Below are 24,052 nucleotides of genomic sequence, written 5' to 3'. Positions count from 1 at the left end.
GTTTCAAGTAATGTAATACTATTTCATGCATTTCATTCAGTAAATAAACATCATGTGCACATAACCACTGTGAAATTGAAAAGTATCCTTTAAAAATAAAAAGATGAACAAGTTCTAGCTCCAGACTGTTATTATTTAATGTCACCACTTTTTCCGACCTGGGAGGTCTGGGAGGCCATTGCTTGGGCCACTGCCGGTCACCGGGCTCTCTGTTGTCCTGTTGCCTCTGATTGCCAGCCGCCTCCCGGCCATCGCGGCGAGGCGGCGTTTCGGGGACTACATCCCCCAGCATCACTTGCGCCAAGGAGGGCGCGTATCCTGTCCCGCCCCCGGAGGTGCGCATAAGGCCAGCGCGAGCCCCGGGGGAGCGGGGGACTCACCACTTTTTCCGACCTGGGAGGTCTGGGAGGCCATTGCTTGGGCCACTGCCGGTCACCGGGCTCTCTGTTGTCCGGTTGCCTCGGATTGCCAGCCGCCTCCCGGCCATCGCGGCGAGGCGGCGTTTCGGGGACTACATCCCCCAGCATCACTTGCGCCAAGGAGGGCGCGTATCCTGTCCCGCCCCCGGAGGTGCGCATAAGGCCAGCGCGAGCCCCGGGGGAGCGGGGGACTCACCACTTTTTCCGACCTGGGAGGTCTGGGAGGCCATTGCTTGGGCCACTGCCGGTCACCGGGCTCTCTGTTGTCCTGTTGCCTCTGATTGCCAGCCGCCTCCCGGCCATCGCGGCGAGGCGGCGTTTCGGGGACTACATCCCCCAGCATCACTTGCGCCAAGGAGGGCGCGCATCCTGTCCCACCCCCGGAGGTGCGCATAAGGCCAGCGCGAGCCCCGGGGGAGCGGGGGACTCACCACTTTTTCCGACCTGGGAGGTCTGGGAGGCCATTGCTTGGGCCACTGCCGGTCACCGGGCTCTCTGTTGTCCTGTTGCCTCTGATTGCCAGCCGCCTCCCGGCCATCGCGGCGAGGCGGCGTTTCATGGGACTACATCCCCCAGCATCACTTGCGCCAAGGAGGGCGCGTATCCTGTCCCGCCCCCGGAGGTGCGCATAAGGCCAGCGCGAGCCCCGGGGGAGCGGGGGACTCACCACTTTTTCCGACCTGGGAGGTCTGGGAGGCCATTGCTTGGGCCACTGCCGGTCACCGGGCTCTCTGTTGTCCTGTTGCCTCTGATTGCCAGCCGCCTCCCGGCCATCGCGGCGAGGCGGCGTTTCGGGGACTACATCCCCCAGCATCACTTGCGCCAAGGAGGGCGCGTATCCTGTCCCGCCCCCGGAGGTGCGCATAAGGCCAGCGCGAGCCCCTGCGTCGCGGGATCGCGCGCGGGTCAGCGCCCGGGGCTAAGCCCGGGCAAAGGGCGGGCCCTCTGTGGTCCTCAGTGGACCGATTAGGACGGGACGGGCCACCCCCCTTGTATCTTCTGCTAAAGGAGGTATAGTGTACACGCATTATTTTGTGTTTCTTCTGTAAAATTACTATCTCCACTCTGATCATGCCCCGCACGGGGGGAACAAGCTCAGCTGCGCAAATGCACCAAACGATTACCACAAGCTCCCTGCCTACTGTTCATGTGATAGACATAAACTGTCCTTGTTACTCTCCATCTAGCACGTTATCTCCTCCATTAAACTCCCCAAGAGTGCATAACCTGTCCCTGTGGGATGAACTAAACAGTCTATGCAAAACAAAGTATGTCAGTTTGGATGCACCCTCCCCTGCCAAAGGCACCCGTATTATAAATACTAAAGGCAGTACACAGGAATCCCCCTTTTTATTGAACAAAGTCAATACACAAGCCTCTGTACTTCCATGGCTATTACCTGTCAAAAGAAAGCATGCTGAGGACAATGTCGAAAGGACTCAATCCAAATTCCATAAATCATCTGTAAACCCCGCACGGTCTGTTCATAATCTCCCTATCACCATGGAGACTGATGTCAAACTGGATGAATCAATATCTTATTCCCAGATCCCTCTACTGACTCAGATTGAACAGCTTGTCAAAACCATTATTTCCCCACTAACAGAAAAAATCAACGCGATAGGAGAAAGGCTCTCGGGTCTAGAGAATAAAATCACGGCTATCCTGAACCCCATCGATAATCCAGTAACATCGAACCGACCCCAGCCATCTACCACTTTCCCAACAGCTAAGCCAACTGCCATCCACAAAAGCATGCAAGTCACTCTACAATCCCCTAAAATCCCAGATTCAACTACTTCCAAAGCTCCTTTCAAATCTGTTATACCAAGGCCCTCAGAGGTCAAGACAGTACGCAAAGTACCACACATACACCTCCCGCCAGAAGCCGCGCCATATGTGTCCGTCCTCTCAGGAGTACCAGCACTTGCGATGGGAAAAGCTGAAAGACAGCAGGACCTATTGAACAAAGTTATATTCTGGATGGGAAGAAATAGACCCCTACCACCGGACAAAGACGGCGGAATCCTGAGTGTGAGAAGGGTGGGCTGGTTGGGCCCACTACCAAAAAACATTTCAGGGTCTTGGTACTGGTTAGATTCAGGGACCGGAACATCGCACCATATCTAAGATCTTGTCCGCCCCAAGAAGGGGATGGCCCAATACATATTTGGGATCTACTTGATTTTTATCCCTGTATGCCAAATATCCCCCGGTTAGTACCAACAATAGCCCACCACCAAGCGTTGGGTGGGGAAGTCCAGGTACCCAGTGGTATTAGTCTTTCTGTTTCCAACAGATTTGATCCATTGTACAACTGTCGTAATTTTTGAGTTTATTCATCTTAAAGGACAAACCCGTGTATCTTTATTCCAGATAGGGATAAACCCCTTGAATAATATGTTAAAATACTGAATTCTGAGGTTGGGGTTATGTCTTTTTTGAAATTGAAGTTATGCTATTCTTGAATGTACATATTTATTTTCAATGATTGTCTTTTTTTGTACGCTTTCATGATTTTAAAATACAAAATCGAATAAAGCATTTCAATTTCAATTTCATGTCACCAATACAAATTCCATTAAACACAAAGTTGAGATATTTAAGCTAAAGGCGATTTGTGTTGTCTGCATGAGGGCAAGTGCTCTTCAGTCAATGACTGGTGATCAGGTGTACAGCAACAGCCATCACCATTATCAAGGTGTCCATATTCCTTGCTGCTGCTCCTCATATCAAATGCCAATGTCTTTCAAACTCAAAAGAAGGGACAATACAATATTTGTTGAAGTCGCCCTCCTGGCCAAAGAAGGTTATTTGCCAAGTCACTAAAATCACCTTCAGAATCAGTACCTCCTATTTAGCAACTACGAAATTACTATTTAGTTATATTACATTGCAAGAAGAGACATCATAGCAGTTTCCAAAGACAACAAACACTGAAAAACAAGATGGAGAAATGCTTCTTAGCTTCCACAAAATATTCTCAAAATTACAGTTCTCTTAACCCACTGTGACTCGCCCAGATTATGTCATCTTGTTTCTAGTAGTTCTTTGACATCCACTCAGCACAATGTGGAACAAGCATTGGCAAAGCCAATAGGTCTTGCCTAAGGGAGATCTATTGGCTTTGTCAAAATCTCTTAGCCATGCTGTAGAGCAGTGCAGAATGGCTGAAAGTTAGAAAACAAAAAAGCTATGATGCATCAGCGCTGACTAAGAGGGCCAGTGATCTGCTTTCTTAGTATGGGATTATTGTTTGCCTTCAAAAAACATTTTAATTATCTTACATCTGAGCTGAAGTTTGCTGGGTTGACCCCACAAGAAGACACTGCCAAAAAGGCCAGGTAGTGCAAGGAGCACAGTGGCGTTTGAATCTTTGAAGAATCTTGAAACCCTTTTTTTCTCGGCGAGACATGAGGAAGCAAGCAACTTTTGGTAAGGAAGTGGGGTTGGATGGGGCAAGCAACAACGAGGGGGGCGGAACAGACAAGCAATAAAGCAAGAGGAGGATGGAGGGAAGGTGCGAGTGGAAGGGGAATAAAAGTACCTCTGAAATTGGCAAGCAGTAGAAGGGCCCTGTCATGGGAAGCAGTGCTTAGGTCATGCTTCAGGATGGGGGCAAACGCATGAAGAGGAAGTGAAGCCGGCACTCGCTGGCCAAAGAGAAGCAATAAAATGAGAGTTAGGATGAAGCCAACCAATGGTAAGCGATGGGCAGGCTCTACGTCCCCTGTAAGTAAACAAAATGTTTCACAAGTGACAACACATGCAGTCTCAGGAGAGACCTAAAGTATAGGGTGTGGGGAGCAGGAGTAGAGAAAGAGAGGGTGGGCAAACTGTCAAAGAGGCAAAGGTGCCCGCCAAAGATACTGAAGGGCAAAAAACAACCACCACAACCCCCAAGACGTTGAGGGGTTCAAAGGTGAGACAGTGTTTAAGGAAGGGCTGAATGTGTACAGTCTGAGGGGAAACCTCGCAGGTAAGTACCACATAGGAAAGTATTTCGAACGTTACCATGCAGATAAGTACTTTTTAGATAACATACTTTTAATGGTATTTTAGGGTTTACCGATGGGTAGAGGTATATGGAGGGTAGGTGAGTCGAGGTAAAGGGACGTGAGGGTGATTTGAGGGTTCGGTGTGCAGAGGTAAATAGAGGTGAGGCTTACTTGAGAGCTCAGCAGGGGATCGAGGAAAAGGGAGGTCAGGGTGACTTGAGGGCTGAGCAGTGGGTAGAGGTAAAAGAAGGTGAGGGCGACTTGAGAGTTGAGCGGTGGGTAGAGGTAAAAGAAAGTGAGGGTGACTTGAGGGTTGGGGACGCGTAGAGGTAAAGGGAGGTGAGGGTGAAATTAGGATTTGGGGGTGGAAGGATATAAAGGGAGGTGAGGGATCACTTGAAGACAAATAAGATGATGGACGGAATGTTGCACAATGGCAAAACATTCACCCCCAGTCACAGATCTGGGTTTAATCGATCGTTATTTTGCTCACCAAGCCACCCCAGTTCAGACATGGCCATATGCAAGTCAGTCTTGACCCTGTGCCTCATGGGAACAGTCCAGCCCGAACTGCCAAGCCATGTCTTCCCTGGACCGGAATCAAGCATCCTAGGGCCGGTTTCTGGCTATCAGCCGTCTTCAGCCAGGATAGCTTGACTCCAGTGGCGTAGTGAGCACGGGACCCACGTCTGGGCATATCCTTCCCACATAGGGTGAACAGCAAAACAAACAAGATGATGGACGGAATGTTGAACAATGGCAAAACATTCACCCCCAGTCAGAGATAACGATGGATTAAACCCAGATCTGTGACTGGGGAGGAATGTTTTGCCATTGTGCAACATTCCGTCCATCATCTTGTGTGTTTTAGGGATCACTTAAAGGTCCAGGGGTGGGAAGAGGTAAACAGAGCTGAGAGTGACTTGAGTGTTGATAGGTGGGAAGAGGAAGATCAGTGTGGCTTGGGGGAGGGTAGCGCTTAAAGAAGGAAACAGAGATTTTAGGGTTCAGGGTCAATTGAGGTAAAGGAGACGAGGGTGGCTTGAGGTTTTGGGGATAAGTAGAGGCAAATGGTGGTGAGAGTGACTTGAGGGTTCAGGACAGCGTAGAGGAAAAGGTAGGTGAGGATGACTTGGACTGAGTGGTGGGTAGAGGTAAAGGGAAATGAGGGTGAATTGACGGTCCAGGGGTAGGTAGTGGGAAATGGGGGTGAGAGTGACTTGAATGCTTAGGGTTGGGTAGAGGTAAAGGGTGGCTTGAGGGCTCGGGGCAGGGTAGAGTTAAGGGAGGTGATGTTGACTTGAGGGCTTAGGGATGGGTAGAGGTAAAGGGAGGCAGCGGTGAGTTGAGCGCTCAGGCATGGGTAGAGGTAAAGGAAGGAGGCCTCCTAAAAATCACAAAAATGTTTCTAGACCTGCAGATCTAGTGACTTGAATAATTTACTCGACCTAACTGTAATGCGCTTGGCCCATAATCTAGTCTCAAATTGCGTGATCCTAGGCAAATATTTTATTTCATGGAATCGCCTTTTTCTTCATTATCAAATATGAGAGTACCTTCAAATAGCATGTCTGCTGTACACAGACTATTGTGATTGACTTTACAGACTAAACGTTTGCTCCTTGTATAATAAAAATCTAGCCCACATGAAGGGTACACATGACCCCTCACTTGCCTCTTGGTTCATCAAAAACATTGTTATTAGGGCAGGGCAGGAATGTTTCTAAGTTCATGTTCACTGACATGCAGTTTTACTGTACAAACGATAATGTGGAAATTGGGTTTCAACTGCTACTTTGCATTTGCAGATTACCAAGTAAAGTGTTCTGATTTGTTTTAATCCTAATAAAAAATGTGCTTCCATCATACATCAGACTTAGAAAACTGGTTTCCCAAGTACAGAAATGTGTTCAAATCTTTGCACAGTAATTTTTCAAGCTATTTAAAAGTGTTAGAAAACAACTGACATCCTGTAGCCTCTCATTTCAAATTGGCTGGCTGATTTGTTGGGCCTTTGTATATATTGAAGATGATATGGATCTCCTCCATCTATAAGGAACACCATTTGCTATGATGCATTTCTTGAACAGCAGACATAGAAGACTAATCCATTCCACTTGAGCAATTCTGAATATTCTAGCCTGAATACAGTTAAACTCTGGTGCTCCAGCCGAACAGAGGGAGTTGATGGTTGATCGTACTCTGCCCATATTGTTTTTGTTGGCGTCCCATTCTGCCTGGGTGCCCTCAGGAGACAGCGTGCCCAGGGGCTTGACCTCATCGTACTGACTTTCTGTGTTTGTAACATATAGCTTGTAATGTATTTAATTTAACCCAGTTTGCTGCTGGTAAGGAAGGCTGTACTCTCAAAACGTTCCCTTTTGATCCCTTCTGCACCAAGCTCCAGAATTTAGGGGAATTTCCTAGTATCAAAGCCTAATAAAGTTCTACCCACTGTTTTTCTTCGTTCAGTTTGCGGAGTTCCCATAACTTTACTCTGTAAGATTGTCAGACAGTTCACTTTGCTTTTCTTAGTTACAGGATTTTGTAAACACAGTCTCCGGGATAAAATAAGGAACAATTTGTAAGAAGAACGCACAGCAAATGGAACAAGATTTAAAGCCATCGATAGGCCTTCTAACTTTCTATATGAAAAAACACCTGTTCTTTGTCACCTGGAGTCTCAGGCCAGACAGCTCCGCTAGTCCTTAAAAATAGCTTGCCCTGATAACATCTCACTTTCCATAGCGAGTGAACGAGTACATTTCTCGAGGACTGGGGAGGCGTAGGTGATTTGAGGGCCCAGGGGTGGACAGATGTAAAAGGGAGGTGAGGATGACTTGAGGACTCAGGAGTAGGTAGAGCTAAAGGGAGGTGAGACAGATGTGAAGGTTTGTGGGTGGTAGAGGTAAAGGGAGATGAGGGTGGCCTGAGGGCGCGGGGAGGGCAGAGGTTAAGAGAGGTGAGGGTGACTTGAGGGCTTAGGGGTGGGTAGAGGTATAGGAAGACGAGGGTGGCTTGAGGACACGGGAGGGTAGAGGTAAAGGGAGATAAGGGTGATTTAAGGGATTAGGGGTGGCTAGAGGTAAAGGAAGGCAAGGGTGGCTTGATGACACAGGGGAGGGTAGAGGTAAAGGGACATTGGGGTGACTTGAGGGTTATGAGGAGAGTTGTGGTAAAGGGAGATAAGGGTGACTTTAGGTTTCAGGGGTGGGTAGAGGTAGAAGGAGCTGAAGGTGACTTGAGGTTTATAGGAAGGGTAGAGGTAAAGGGAGGTAAGGGTGACTTGGGGGTTTCGGGGTTTGCAGAGGTAAAGGGTTTTGAGAGAGACTTGAGGGTTTGGGCGGGCAGAGGTAGAGGGAGGTGAGGATGATGTTGACTTGAGGGTCGAGGGGTGAGCAGCGGTAAAAGGAGGCGAGAGGGACTTGAGGGTTCAGGGGTGAGTTCAGGATAAGGGAGGTGAAGGTGACTAAAGGGCATGGGGTGGGTAAAGGGAGGTACGGGTGACTTGAAGGTTCAGAGTGGGTAGAGGGAAAGGTGACTTGAGGGCTCGGGTGGGTAGAAGTTTAGGTAAGTTACAGTGAATTTATTGTTCGTGAGTGGATAGAGGTAAAGGGAGGTAAGGGTTATTTTAGAGGTTAGGGTTGAGTAGAGGTAAAGGTGAAAAATAAACCTTTAGTAATCAACACATGATCAAGGATGAATACAATATGGTCTAACTTGTAAAAGAGGTAACCAACAAATAAGTAAATGTGAAACTGTGGAAAACATGAATTAAGAAGGAATACAGTGGAAAACGTTAATTCAGAAGGAAATATTTTTTCAGCTTCATCATCGATTGAAGTGACAGGTGGCCGAAATAAATGTTTCGAAAGTCTGTCACGAGCCACAAAGTTTTGCTAGTTGCTTGCGTTCAGCTCTTGAAAATACCAGGAAGGTGGAGTTTCAAATATTATGGTTTTAAGTTGTTTTGTAAGCAAAAGCAACAAAAAAAATGGTACCATAATCAAAGTACAAGCAGCACGGAACAATACTAATCAAGAAATCTACATGAACGTGGTCCATGCTCCATGGCAGAAAAACACACGTAGAGGGAGTGAAGCAGACATGAGCTGATAGGAGCTCACTGGTGAAAAGAAAGAACATAAGAAGGACAATGAAGCTAACAGTTGAACTAAAACCCCCTATAGAGTTTTTTTTGGGGACAGATAATAGATCGTTACAAGCGACAGCACTGCACGCTGCCACAGCCGAAAACAACAAATAACTGGCTATAAGTCAAACTGTTTGTGCAATGCATTCTGAGAGATGGAAGATGCTGCTTCCTTAAAGAGCAATGCATATTTTTCAAGCTGGTGCACGTTTGTCCTGACTGGTTTATTTCCCTTAATTTTCTCTCTGCTACAGAGGCATATATATGGGTTTAGACAATGATCCTAGTGCTGTGGCACATTTTTCAGCCAGATGCGGTAATGCTGTCTTTGTACTTCATAAGACTGGGAATTCCCAGAAAAATATGAAACGCTGATCCAAACATACTATTTGACACCTACCCCTGGAATGTTGCTGTGTCTACCTCCAATTTAAGGATGATATGATAACTGGTTGAAAAAAGAACAAGTCTTCTACGTTGCCCATATGCCGGTGGAAATATTCTAGATTTATGACCATAAGTGAGGATACTACAATGCAGGTCTAATCTTATTATATGGACTAATGAAGCCACTGTACAACTGCACATTTTACATCATCCTATAAAGACACTCCATCATCACATTACAAATACATCTATATTAAACGATATGCTAACACATTTTCAGACGTTGATACAATATTAGCATCCATTACGGGGTAATATGCAGATATTATGGGGTACAGAGTAATCTAAACCTAGAAAGCTGGATTAATGTATGTAACTGCTTATGTCTCTTACTCACCACAAATTGCCCACTCAACGCCTCTTATCCAATCCTCATGACCCTGGAGTACTTGTACTTTCTGAAACTACAAAGAAAACGACTATTATAATCAACGAATTTAATAACTCTTTTTTTCAGCAACCATTTCATTTGCATAACAGGTTAATGTAGTTACACTGAAGTTGTAATTATCCACACTAGTTTATAAACATTGTTAATTAATAGACCTGCACTGCTAAGAAGAGGGTTTCCATAATTCACAAATCTCATTTTAAATATAATCAAAGTACATGGAAATCATGTTCCTCTTTTTTTTAAAGACAAAAGCTCAAGAACTAATTGTCCACAATCATATGGACAATAAAATGTTCAGTTTAATATTCAAAAGAACAAAGTAAAGTACAAGCAAGAAAAAAGACAAAAGCAGTGCAGGAGAAATAACACAACATGTATAAAGAGGGAATTTGTGTTAAAAGGACAACACTGAAAACAAATATTTGCAAAGTTAACAGGCCTGGCTATTTTAGAAGTTAAAATGCTTCTTACGGTTTACATTTTCACAATCACTTAAATGTCTTGACTGCATGGCTACAATTGTACCATCGTGCATTAATAGTTAGCTCATTTTCAGATATTCACTATCATTCAGTAATCCCAGTGTGTGTTCATATTTAACTTATCTTTCAGTAACCTTTAGTGCACCTTCTGATTTTGTTATATTCTATATAGGTACCCTAATATAGGCTCAGGTAACACTAACCCTTTACCTATATTCTTCTGTACATTACATACATAACCGTTCTTAAGGAATGACCTTTTACCTAGATACAACACTGTATTCAGATCGAGGGATTTTCCCTGATAAAAACCTCATACATTATGCATGAGGATTCTTGGAAGTACAGCAGGGCTAACATCTCCTGTATAATATCTATGTACAAAGTTCATTCCCGATGTCATCCTAAGTCCGACAAAGTAATACAGCGAGGTAGAATCCCCGGGGAGACCTTTAGGTGTGTATATATACATCACATCTTGCTAAGATAGGCAGACCAGGAATTCCCGGCCGACACACGGACCAGAGACGTTGAGGTTCCTGCATGCAGATACTCCAGCTCGCATTCGACTAAACATCAATTGCGGGGTGTCCAACCCGAGATCAAGACGGAGTCCCAGTCTCTCAATCCAGGTAATGGGGTTGACTTTATCCTAGAGGGATTCTTGGCTCAACACCTACACACATGCTAGATACACTTAGGTACATCTAGACAGGAAGGCATTATAGGAGTACGCACTTTTATTATCATGAATGTTCTATACCCGTATGTATTCATGATTATTGCAAGATGGTAGAACTCTATCATCCTTTTACTTTCATAGTGCTTCTGATCATTTATATCAGTTACTGTCTAGGGGTTCTTGCAGCTCATCTACTTTACACTAGAATAACGACTGTTCAATAAATGCTTATTGAAAAACGTCCAGACCGTTTATTCTGTGTATCTCTCTGAGACTAAGTGAGCATGAGTGACTGAGCGTGAAGTAGTACACTGTTTCAACAGTCCTATGGGATCAGGGTTTTCATATTCGAAGGTTGCCAAGAACTATTCTTTCCTTGATAAGAGGAGATTCTAGTGGCACTGTGAGCTAGCTGATACAGAATTCCAACATACTCTGTGGGGGTGATTGGAATCAGTCTGACACCAGTCCTACAGTATATGTTGTCCTAACCTGCAGATCTTGTATACGTTTTTATAGGAACTACTCGACAATGTGTACCATCACTTAATAACCCTAGTGCATTTTCAGCTGTGAAGTTATCCCTCACCACTCATGAGTCCTTGTTGTTCAGATGTGCGCCATCACTCAATGTAATCGGTGTATGCTCAGAAATCTGAACATGGCCAGATTTCTACCATTACTCTGAAACTGTATTTTAGGAGAAAGAGGTGGGCAAGCAGGGCACATATTTTACCTCACCAAGTAGGATGATAACCAATTTAGAACGTCCAAATGGGACACGATTCCAGAGAGGCTGCTTGAGTCACCCAGCAACAGAGTTCAAAATACATCCTCAAATAACAGAATATCATAAACAGTGCTAACAGCAAATTTGATATCAATTAACTCAGTATATCCTCACATTATTAAAAACAAGCATTTGCAATGCAATACGTCTCGCATTCACACGAGTTTGAGCTATTGGCATTGTAAATGACAATGCCTTTTATTTATGTTTTGAGTTTTAAAACATAAATACAAGTCATTGTTATTTACAATACTAATAGCTTAAACTCTCACAAATGTGAGACCTATTGCATTGCAATAAAGGGCCTTCTCAACCGCTTGTTAGATTTTAAATTTCAGAGGAAGAGACCGGCCTGTGACGTCTTCAAAGTAGTGCTAAATAGTGTAGTGAAGAAGATATGTAAGTGTTGTAAATTACACAGACACAAAGTGTGAAGTGAGACTTCCATAGGGAAGAGGTGTGGCGCAGCGGCCATGGCGACTGACGCCGACGCTGGGGATCACGGTTCGATCCCCGGCTCCGGCAGCAGGGGTCTGCCCAGCATCATGCGACTCTGGGCAATAGCTCGCTTAATCTTCCCGATGGCCCTCTGCGCCGGGAGGCCAATGCGTAGCTGTGCGCTTTACAAATACTGGATTTACATTTACATTTTACATATGATCCGACCTATAAACACTAACAAATCCCTCCAACACCTTACGCTCTCTGATTACACTGTTGCGGCTCAGGAGGAAAAACGGGGGGGGGAGGGGGGATATTTCTTGCCCTCTCCGTGATTTGAGTGAGCAGTGTGGCAATGCATAATGTCATGGTTATCTTTGGCCTAATAAAAAACACTCCAGCTATAGTAGGGCCCTGGCTTCACCTCTTGGTGCAGGGTGGGCTGTGCTTTATGGCAGGCATGGAGGGAGGGAGGGAGGGACGGTCTCGGCTGCAGGTCCGGCCTCGTACAGTGCCCTTGCTATTACTAGTGAGCGAGAGGCGTTGAGGTGGTGGAATTGGTGGTATTGGTACTGGTGTGTGAGGTATTGGTTGTGGTATTGGCGGTGGTGGTATTGGTGGTCGTGGTGTTATTGGTGGTGTTGGTGGTATTGGTGGTCGTGTTGGTATTGGTGGCGGTATTGGTGGTGATATTGGTGGTGGTGGTATTAGTAGTGGTGGTATTGGTGGTGTTATTGGTTGTGGTACTGGTGGTGGTAGTATTGGAATTGGTGGTGGTAGTATTGGTATTAGTGGTGATATTGGTGGTGGTGGAATTGATGGTGGCATTGGGGGTGGTATTGGTGGTAGTATTGGTGGGGTTGGTGGTATTGGTGGTAGTATTAGTGGTGGTATTAGTGGTGGTAGTGGTATTGGTGGTGGTATTGGTAGTGTTATTGGTGGTGGTATTGATGGCAGTGGTGGTACTGTAGTGGTGTTAGTGGTGGTAGTGGTTTTGAGTGGTGGCGATATGGTGGTGGTGTTGGTGGTGGTATTAGTGATGGTGGTGGTATTGGTGGTGGAATTGATGGTGGTGTTGGTGTTAGTGGTATTAGTGGTGGTGGTATCGGTGGTGGTATTTGGTGGTGGTGGTATTGGTAGTGGTATTGATGGTATTAGTGGTGGTGGTATTGGTGGTGGTAGTATTGGTGTGGTGGTTATATTGGTGGTGGTGGTGGTATTAGTGGTGGTGGTGGTGGTATTAGTGGTGGTGGAGGGGTTGGTGGTGGTATTGGTGGTGGTGATATATTGGTGGTGGTATTGATGGTGGTGATATATTGGTGATGGTGGTGGTATTGGTAGTGGCATTGGTGGTGTTGGTGGTGGTGATATTGGCGGTGATGGTGGTATTGTGGTGGTATAAGTGGTGGCGGTAGTGGTATTGAGTGATGGTGGTATTGGTGGTGTTGATTTTGGTGATGGTGTTGGTATTGGTGGTGGTGGTGGTATTGGTGGTATTAATGGAGGTGGTGGTTTTGATGGTGGTATTGTTTGTGGTGGTATTGGTGGTGTTGGTATTGGTGGTGGTGGTATTGGTGGTATTAGTGATGGTGACGGTATTGGTGGTTGTGATATTGGTAGTGGTGGTGGTGGTGGTATTGGTGGTGGTGGTATTGGTGGTGATGGCAGTATTGGTGGTGGTATTAGTGGTGATGGTAGTGGTATTAGTGGTGATGGTAGTGGTATTGAGTGGCGGTGGTATTAGTGGTGGTGGTGGTATTGCAGGTGGTGGTATTGGTGGTGTTGGTATTAGTGGTGGTGGTATTAGTGGTGGTGTTGGTGGTGTTATTGGTGGGGATGGCAGTATTGGTGGTGTTATTGGTGGTGGTATTGGTAGTGGTGGTACTGTGGTGGTATTAGTGATGGTGTTAGTGGTATTGAGTGGTGGCGGTATGGTGGTGGTGTTGGTATTAGTGATGGTGGTGGTGTTGGTATTGGTATTAGTGGTGGTATTGGTTTTAGTGGTGGTATTGATGTGGTGGAATTGGTATTGGTGGTGGTGTTGTTGGTATTGGTGGTGGTGTTGTTGGTATTTTGGTTGTGGTGGTATTGGTGGTGGTGTATTGGTGGTGGTGGTATTAGTGGTGGTGGTAGTATTGGAGGTGGTGGTATTGGTGGTGTTGACTGTAGGGAAGTGGGTTTCTGTAGCAGTAACCCCCCCCACTTTTTGCCTGATACCTGACAAACTTTTCCTTGGTGTGCCCAGGGTCCCTGCCAATCAGGTACCCAGGGCCTGTGTTCCTTTCCTAAAAACTACACTAAAGCCTAAACCCAATTGGCATCTCTGGCCACCGGTCAGCCCTTGGTTAATGGTCCTGTAGGTACCCAGGGCACTGCGACCAGAGACGACCCCTAAGGCCTGCAGCACTTACTGTGCCACCCTTAGGGGCCCTGTACCCAGACATCCATACACTGCCTTGGCAGGTGAGTGTCTTGGCACGAAAGTAAACAGAGAGTCGACATGGCCCACATCCCTGTGTGCCATGCCCGCAAACACACTGCCCTGACATACATCAGTCACCCCTCTAGCTGGGTGCCCTATGCCAATGGTGTGGGCACAGGTGCATGAGCCCTGTGCCCCTACAGTACCCAGGGCCATTCCTGGGCACTGTAAGTGCAGTGATGCCATTAAGAGTATATGGTGCTGGGAGTTTGTCATTACGAACTCCACAGCACCATAATGGCTACACTGAAGACTGAGAAGTTTGGTATCAAACTTCTCAGCACATTAAACCCACACTGATGCCAGTGTGGGATTTAATGTAAAAAGCACAACAGAGGGCATCTTAGAGATGCCCCCTGAAACATAACCAACTACCACTGTCCTGACTGAGAGGCTGCCTAGGATGCCACACAGGAGACATGTTGCTGGACCCCTGGGTAGAGAGCCATCCGCTCTCCTGGGCCTGCAACAATGCACATCCTGGGACAAGGTGCTAGGTCTCCTCCCCAGGGTGGGCAGGGGAAGCTTCAAAGGCATGCCGCCTTTGTGAGTTTCTCCAAGCCTCTTGCTGTACCCAGCAACTGGCCCCCACAGGTTCTCACCCCCACTCTGGCGGGAAGACAGGCGGGAAAAACAAAGGAAGGGAAGGGGGTGTGCCAGCCTCTGCCAACCCCACCCCTGAGGTAGGGGAGGCGAGGAGAAGCACAACTCCGGGCTCCCACCATCTTGAGGATGGAGAGCCCTGCCCAATCAGAGATAGGCCCCTGCCCCCCTCCCACAGGAGAGGAGCAGGATAGGGAGTGTACTCACCCCAGGACAGGGACCCATTGGTCCCTGCCCTTACCCTACCTATAAAGTCCCTAAATTCCGTATTTAGGGGCTCCCTGAACCTTCCTTCAGGAGATCCAGATTCCGAAACAAGAAAGAAGAACAAGAAACAAGAAGACCTGCCGTGCAGCTGCTAAAAAGAGGAAGACACCAACTGATTTGGCCCCAGCCCTACAGGCCTGTCGACCCTTGAACCTGCTCCTGCTTAGCCCCGGCGTCTCCAGTGGTCAGCAACCTCAAAAACCCTGGAGGACCTGAATGCCTTGTGACTCTGACTGCGTGGGTCTCCCACGAGCAGTGGTACTGCTCAAAGCAAGTAACAAGCCCTGGCACCAGCCCGGAACCGCGAACCCTGCACACTCAGCACCCGCCAAGCCTGGCCTGTGCTGGAGTGAACCAACACCACAAGGACGTCCCCCGGCGATTGTGACCCAAAGTCCAGTGCCCAAGGACCCTCCTTGATGACCCTGACGATGCCTGCAGCCTCAGAACCAGGAACCCCCCCATCTGCGACCAGCTGAGGGTAGGATTTCCCGATGCCAAAAGACACCCCTGCACCCGGTGTCCCACGACCTCCTGTGCCCAACTCCTGACTGTCCACCCCTCCTCCAGCTTCCCAACTTACCTCTCGAAGTGGTGGTCGCACCTGAAGAATGTTCGTCCCCGAGCCTGCAGTCTTTGTTATATTTCCAGCTTTCCCATTGAATAACATTGAGCGTCCGACGGCTCAAAAGCACCCTGCACCCAGCCGCCCGAGTGCCCCTGGGAGTGCAACTTCTATCCTATCTTACTTCCCCACTTGCCCTGAGTAAGTGACCAGGAGCCCAGCTCCCACAGCCGCGTGGCCTGCTAGCCTGCAGCCACGAACCAAGGGCCCCCTGCCTTCTATAGGATCACATTGGGCCTAACTCACTCTGCACCCGGCTGCCCCTGTGCCGCTGAGGGTGTAACAACTGTACTTACCTGACTCTGGGAGACCCCTGAGTCTATGCCCAGAACCTTAACTCTGCCAGTGGAGTACTTACCTAAAAGCCGATAACTCACTTTTCTTCCATAGTGTAACATTGACTGGTTTCACTTTGGTTTCTTTTAAGTGTGAAGTTTTGAAACTTTTAAATATTCGTTTAAAATCAGCCGAAACACGAAAACGAAATACTCACCTGTTATCAGGAGAGATCCCAGTGCTGGATCTTGGTGCCCAGCACTGACCCTGAAAAGTAATTACAACCGTACTTACCGCTAACTCAATTTACTCCCATAGGAAACCAATGACTCGTTTTCTGTGAAATTTCTTTTAAGTGTCGATTTTTGCAAACTACAAATATTCTTTAGAAATCGTACCAACTATAAAACCGTAATTACTTACCTGTTTTAGATAGATGTCCCAGTGCTGAACCTGGGAGCCCAGCACTGGATTACAAAAGTAACAAGAACATACTTTACCTGCAATTTGAATTTCCTTCCATAGGATAACATTGCCTGGTATTTGTTGAAAAAGTTTCTAAGTGTCGATTTTGCAAACTTACAAATATTCGTTAAAAATCGCCTGTATAACAAAAATACAATCTTTCAACTGTTTACAGGTAGTGCACCTGTGCTGGATCTAAGATACATCCCTGAGTTAGAAAGAGTAACCATAACCCCACTTACCTGCTAAGTGAATTTCCCCCGTAGGAAATCATTGACTGTTTTTCTGTGAAATTTCTTCTAAGTGTCAATTTTTAAGTTATCAAAATATTGCTAAAAAATCACTACTGTGACTTAATCGATTTTGCTCAACTGTTTACAGTACATGTCCCAGGACTGAATCTAGGATCCAGTCCTGCAGTTAGAAAAGTAATCCTAGAAGTAATCTATTGCCTTCTTTTAGAAATTCCCATTGAACTCAATGTGTTACTGTGTTTGAAATTGTGTTGCCTAGGGCAACATTTGTAACTATCCCATTCCAAAGTCTATTGTCTATTGAAAGAATGTATCTAAAAGTCACTCAATCTGAGAAAGTATATTTTGATACCTATTGTTGGTTCTAAAATAAAACAAGTATATATTTTTATACAAACCATTGGCCTAGAGTTCAGTTCTTGAGTATGTGACACCATTTGCTGACTGAGTGTGTACAACAGATGCTTTACACTGTCCTCTGATACTGCCTTACTGCTTGACCAAGCTACCACTTTAGAGAGTAAGGTTATATCTAACTTTAGCCTCAGCCAAACCTCTGGGATCTGTGGACTCTGAGCACACTGTACCTATCTGGGAACAGTATATACAGGGCCACTTTCTCACACTGATTTGGTGGTGGTGGTTCTGGAGGGGGGATTGGTGGTGGTGGTAGTATTGGTGGTGGTATTGGTATTGGCGGTGGTACCGGTAGAGGTGTTGCTGGTATTGGTATTGGTGGTTGTGTTGTTGATGGTGGTATTGGTGGTGGTTGTGTTGGTGGGGGTGGTACTGGTGGTAGTGGCATTGGTGGTGGTGGTGGTAATGGCGGTGGTGGTGGTATTGGAGGTGGTGGTGGTATTGGCGGTGGAGGTGGTGGTATTGATGGTGGAGGTGGTGGTATTGATGGTGGTGGTATTGGTGGGGGTGCTGGTATTGGTGGTGGTGGTGTTGTTGTTAATAAAACAGGCTTTTGAAAACAACCCGCCAGGTGGCTTTATTACAGATGACATGTAACACAGATGTGCTGTCGTCAGCTTCAGCCCATTAGCACAGGATTATGTGCTTGCTGGAATTCACTTTGCATAATTCACTAATCATTTCTAAATCCATTTTACTTGTGGGTTGAAACAGACACGAGATAATGCCGGGCTAAAGGTATTTGAAAGCGGGTGCCCATGTTACGAGGGCGGCAGTGCAGCTTAAAAAAACACAAGTGTTTTCAGCTGAAGCAGTGCATGTCCGGCCTGCAGTAAGAGAAACTCAATAAAGTAAATAGTGCTTACAGACTAAATAATAGGTCCTGTGTAACAACTGAAGTAAAAAGGCCAGTCGCCATCGGAAAGTACAAATGAAGACAAGGCCGTACTAAGGAGGGAATAACAGGCTGTTAGACCTGGCACCATTGGCGTGGGTCTCCCTTCCATTTTTGCTGTTGCCTCATGTATTTTTGCTGGTGTTAGATGCTTTGGGCACTGTGCCACTGCTATCCAGTGCCACAGTGAAAGTGCTCCCTACTGTAAATTGATGTACTAATTAGTGGTTCGATGTTTTGCTATTTGGTTTACTTGTCAGACCTTAGTCTAGTGCACTGAGTGTGCCAGGGCGTGTAATCCAAATGCTGCTGGTGGGCCTGCAGTACTGGTTGTGCCACCCACAAAAGCAGCCTTGTAAAATTTGTCTAAGGTCTGCCATCGCAGAGCCTGCGTGCAGTGTGATACTGTCATGCTGACTGGGCAAGTGCACCCACTTCCCAGTCCCTATACCTTCCCTTTTTGTCATATCAGTCACCCCTATGGTAGGCCCAAGGGCAGGGTGCATTGTAAGTAAGTAAGCCCTGATGTGTGTCGCATGTCCTAATAGTGAATTACAGCCATTTACGTTTTTCACTATTGCAAGGCTACCTGTTCTCCATAGGCCAGCATGGGCTGACGGAATTGTTACAGTTTTTAATCCTAACATACTCAGAGAACATGGTAGAAATTAGAGTTTAGTATGCCTAAACTCAGAATAATAAAATACATCTTTTAGTAAAGTTTATTTTAATATTCTGTGTTTGCAAATACCACTTTTAGAAAGTAGGTATTTGCTTGTCTAACTATTCAAACCTGCCTCTGCTAGGATGTGTATTCCTATGTCTGGTTTCTGTGAGTGACATGGCCGGGGAATTCCAGGAGACAGGCTGAGTCACCCAGTGGTGAATATAGAGATCTGCATCTTGATGGGAGGGAGGAGTGCACCTGAACTCTGAATAGGGCTGTGCCTGCCTTCCACAATGCTGTCTCCCCCCCTGGGGAGCGGCTGATGTCTCTGCCATACACACTGAAAGAAGAAGGAGTCCTGTCAACAAAGTGCTCCAGGACTGTATTTGCCTTCCACAATGCTGGCTCCACCTCCTGTGGGGCGTCTGATGTGCATGCCCTACACTGTGAAAGGAAAGGAGAAGTCTGGTAAACAGGATGCTTCAGCACTGGTTTGGACTGAGCAAAGGCCCCTCTCCCCTCAGAGAACAAAGGATTTCTGGGTATAAGTATTGGGACCCTGATCCCATGAAATTAGATCACTTTTGGACTACAAGAAGAAACCTTTACTGAGGAGAGGAACCTGAAGAAACTGAGAAGAGACTATTCCCAAGCTGAAGTGCTGCTTGCGGGATTGGCCTGCAGTGGTTGCCTTACCGCCAAAGGAAGGAGAAAGGAACTTTGTGTACTTTGCTTTCAACTTGTGAAGGATCTCCAAGTGCTTGGAAAAGAGCTTGCCTCCTGCTGAAGTCTCAGGGACAACAGACTTCACCCCCCAGCTCCCCAGAATTCTTGTGGAAGTGCCTGCTGCTGTTTTGGGCCTTCTGAGGAACGGCGTGTCGCAAGGAGCTGGAAGCGTGACTCAACGAGAAGAAGCGTGTCGCCGTCGCTGTGCATGTCGTCGCAACTCCGGAGAAAGGAGGGTGTTGCCGCTGGAACTGTCGCACTGCACCGCATCGGAGAGAAGCATGCCGCAACGAAGAGGAAGCGTGTCGCCGTCGCTGCTTTTGCCGTCGCAATTTAGAAGGAGGAGGGTGTCGCCGCTGGAGCTGTCGCACTGCACCGCATCAGGAGAAGAATCTCGCAACGAGTTCGGAGCGTGTCGCCGTCGCTGTGCCTGCCGTCGCAACTCCGGAGAAGGAGGGTGTCGCCGCTGGAACTGTCGCACTGCACCGCATCGATCAAGAGCACCTCACATCCCCGAGAAGCGCTCCGCCGTCGGAGCTGCTGCCGTCGCATCTTGGATGTCGCCGCTGTAGTTGTCGCATCGAGCGGAAGCTTCACGCATCGTGGAGAAGAGTGTCGCTGCTGGAGCTGTTGCCGTCGCATCGTAAGGGTGTCGCTGCTGCAGTCCACGTATCGAACTGAGAGTTTCTCGCATCCCCGAGATGCGTGCCGCATCTGGAAGATCTTCACGTCTTTATTTCTTTGCACCTGACTTTTGCCGCATTTCCCATCGCTGCGACATTGCTTATCGTGGAAGTGCAACGCAACTTAAGGTACAATGACGCAGAGTGTCGCATCTAAGAATTGAACTGAACTAAGCCCTGCACTGTGAAAGGAAAGGAGAAGTCTGGTAAACAGAGTGCTTCAGAACTGGTTTGGACTGGGCAAAGGCCCCTCTCCCCTCAGAGAAGAAAGGATTTTGGGGTATAAATATTGGGACCCTGATCCCATGGAATTAGATCACTTTGGACTACAAGAAGAAACATTTACTGAGGAGAGGAACCTGAAGAAATTGAGGGAGACTATTCCCAAGCTGAAGTGCTGCTTGGAGGATTGGCCTGCAGTGGTTGCCTTACTGCCAAAGGTAGGAGAAAGGAACTTTGTGTACTTTGCTTTCAACTTGTGAAGGATCTCCAAGGGCTTGCAAAAGAGCTTGCCTCCTGCTGAAGTCTCAGGGACAACAGACTTCACACCCCAGCTCCCCAGAGTTCTTTTGGAAGTGCCTGCTGCTGTTTTGGGCCTTCTGAGGAATTGCGTGTCGCAAGGAGCTGGAAGCGCGACTCAAGGAGAAGAAGCATGTCACCGTCGCTCTGCCTGCCATCGCAACTCCGAAGGAGGGTGACGGCGCTGGAACTGTCGCACTGCACCGCATCGGAGAGAAGCGTGCCGCAACGTAGAGTAAGCGTGTCGCCGTCGCTGCTGCTGCCGTCGCAACTCCAAAGAAGGAGGGTGTCCCGGCTAGAGCTGTCGCACTGCACCGCATCAGGAGAAGAATCTCGCAACGAGGCCGTCGCTGTGCCTGCCGTCGCAACTCCAAAGGAGGGTGTCGCCTCTGGAACTGTTGCATTGCACCGCATCGACCAAGAACACCTCGCATCCCCGAGAAGCGTGCCGCCGTCGGAGCTGCTGCCGTCACATCTTGGATGTCGCCGCTGTAGTTGTCGCATCGAGCGGAAGCTTCACGCATCGTGGGGAAGAGCGTCGCAGCTGGAGCTGTTGACGTCGCATCTTAAGGGTGTCGCCACTGCGGTCCACACATCGAACCGAGAACTTCTCGCATCCCCGAGAAGCGTGCCGCATCTGGAAGATCTTCACGTCTTTATTTCTTTGCACCTGACTTTGCCACATTTCCCATCGCTGCGACATTGCTTGTTGTGGAAGCGCAACGCAACTTAAGGTACATTGACGCAGAGTGTCAAATCTAAGAACTGAACTGAACTAAGCTTAATTCTACCATCTTAAAGTAATCATAGTGTGTATTTTTGTCATTTATGGTCTTGTGGTAACTCTATATAAAGTCTACTTATTTTTTATATAAAACCTGTGTGGTGTCCATTTGTAGTGTAGTCACTGGGTTACTGCATGTGGTCACAACTGCTTAACTTACAACGCCTCTGAAATAAGCCTTGACTGCTCGGGCCACGCAACCAAGAGGGTGAGCAGGGGTTATTTTAGGTGTGTAATCCCCTTTCCCTGACTAGAGGAGAGGGTCCCTATTTGTCACAAGTACCTACCTGTGCCAACTAGAGACCCCCAAATCTAACACAAGCCTATTAACGAATCTGAAGGCAGCATTTCTGAAAGACAATGGCACAAGCCAATGAAAAATATGGGAGGAGAGTGGGTGCGGCTTCTCTACAATACTCTACTACAGCAGTCTCGTAGAGCGAGTAGTGCATGCTCGCTGCCGCTAGGCACGACCTAAAAAGCAGAGATGAGACTTCTCATGAGATGATCAACCTAACTAGAGGAGTTACATGCAACAACTGCGAAGTAATGGAATGATTTAACGTTGTAGGTAATTACTCAGAAAAGACTTAAGTAAACAATAACAAGGACAGTTCCCTCAAATCACAAGACTTTTATCGTCAGAGTTTTACTTGGGATCAGATTAAGATCCAAGAGAAACAAAACAACATCAAGGAACAGCAGCATTTGGAGAAACACCTTTGCTCACTTGAGATTGTGACATCACTAGAGAAGCTTCAGTGCTTAATTTGAGCCGGTGGTTGCCTGTGGAAGCCACATGCACTCATTTTTGGGGACCAACACTTTTTTTCTGCATTAAACTTTTAAGAGAGGGAAAAGCACACAAAGCAGAGGCGAAGGAAGAGAACGACGAAAAACCTGTGACAATGGGAGAAAGCAAGAATCTACAAGAGTGAATAAAAGGAGCTGGAAGTGCCTGGCAGAGAATTAAAAGGCATGAGCAGGATTCAAGTCTCCGCAGTCTTGGTATTCGGCAATGGAAACCTTTAATGGCACTGACCTGAGGCTTCTGAGCAGAGGTTTGGCCACTGACCCTCCTTCTTGTACAAATTAAGAACTGAGTAGCGCCCCTTGTCTGGACAGAACTTGCAGGCTCTTCATCACACTAATGCAGTGGAGGAAGCGCCAGCAAACTAACAGCATGAATTAGGATGGCAGATGGAAATTTCTGGTCAACAATCAAAATTAAGTGCAAGGGATTAAGAGGGGAACTCAAGTAGACAAGTTGGGAGAGGAAAGCATTCGGTCAGTGTCGATACACTTACTACTTGTGCATCATTTCTAGAATTACTCTATAAGATTGAACATCCTCCACAGCCTGTTTTAACAGAAAAAAATGTCTGATGTCACTCAAGGTCCGATGGCTAATAGCAGAACCTTGAGGCATGTTTGTAAAACTAGAAGGAGCGTTCCATGAAGAGTGTAGCAATTCAACTTGTGCAGTATGAAATGTAGGCTATTCACTGACCATGGTACTTTGGCATGAAGATTATTCATGTGTAAAGCATTTATGTGTTTTAGATTGAGACGTAAGAAGTGTATCCACCAACTCAGTGTTTAAGAGCTACAAGGAGCCACAATATGCGTCTGGGAAAGTTTGGCAATTAATCTCATTCTTGATAATCAAGTATCTGATTCGCCTGTTCCTAATGTTACTGTAAATAATACACTGTCACAGGGGGTTAAAGAAGGAGCTATCCCTAAAAGAAAGAGGGCCTATAATAAGAAAGATGGAAGAAATGCAAAATCAGCCAAGTTACAACATGATACTAACCTCCCCTCAATTTCGACTGAGGGGCAAATAGTTCCCACAAAAGGATCAGTTATTCCAATTCAATCACCTGGACTTAATCTGAGTAGCAAAGATCTATCAATTGAAAGTTTGGGTGCCTACCAGACCTACCACCCGAGGCAAATCGCTTCATGGTAGTCCTGGCGGGAGCACCCACATTGGAAGAAGGGGAAGAAGAAACCTTTAGCTCCCTAAAAAGTAAGGTAGTTAGGTGGCTCAACTGGAACAGACCTCTGCCGGCCCACCTTCATAATGAAATTATTATGGTTAGAAGGGTGCCTTGGTTGGGCAAAACAGTTAAGACCATAAACGGGGACTGTATATTTGTTAATTTTAGAGACCCCAGAACTGTTTCCCATATTTGTGCTGGTTTTATTAGATCATTTGATTCCACTATCCAGACCCTTCCCCTGTCCTTTTTCTTTCCACCCAATTGTATGCCCCATGGAACAGGAAGGGATGACTGGATCAGGGTTGAACGGAGAGGTAGAACTAGAAGATATGAAGAAAGAATGGCCCACATGCCCCCGAGCGTTCACTTTTGTGATTATAACAGGTTCAGTTGCCTGGATGCGGTCGACTGACTACCCCCAGCCGTCCAGCCATTAATACTGATAAGATCTTTTGCTCCTGTCTTGAGTAATGTATTAACGGATGGAGTTGTTGAGCCCCACGGAAATACCCCCGTGGAGTGCATGCCAGCGGTTGTAGACCCATCAGTGATACATCATCTATTGTCGACTACTGCC

The 24,052-nt window shown here is 46.9% G+C and overlaps 1 protein-coding gene across 3 annotated transcripts in view; it reads right to left on the bottom strand.

Annotated features, from left to right (window-relative positions):
- The window catches only part of ELP2 (elongator acetyltransferase complex subunit 2), a 964,760-nt gene that overhangs the window by 732,771 nt on the left and 207,937 nt on the right, over positions 1-24,052 (bottom strand). For all 3 annotated transcript variants that reach the window (XM_078687686.1, XM_078687687.1, XM_078687688.1), the window contains one exon: positions 9,355-9,421. In XM_078687686.1, the coding sequence (XP_078543812.1) occupies positions 9,355-9,421 (67 nt within the window). The remainder of the gene's footprint in view (positions 1-9,354; positions 9,422-24,052) is intronic.

Source organism: Lissotriton helveticus, chromosome 4_1 (genome assembly GCF_964261635.1).
Source record: "Lissotriton helveticus chromosome 4_1, aLisHel1.1, whole genome shotgun sequence".
In the NCBI taxonomy this organism is placed as follows: Eukaryota; Metazoa; Chordata; class Amphibia; order Caudata; family Salamandridae; genus Lissotriton; species Lissotriton helveticus.
Note: the sequence above shows the minus strand (reverse complement) of the source record. Positions and strands in the feature narration are given on the sequence as shown.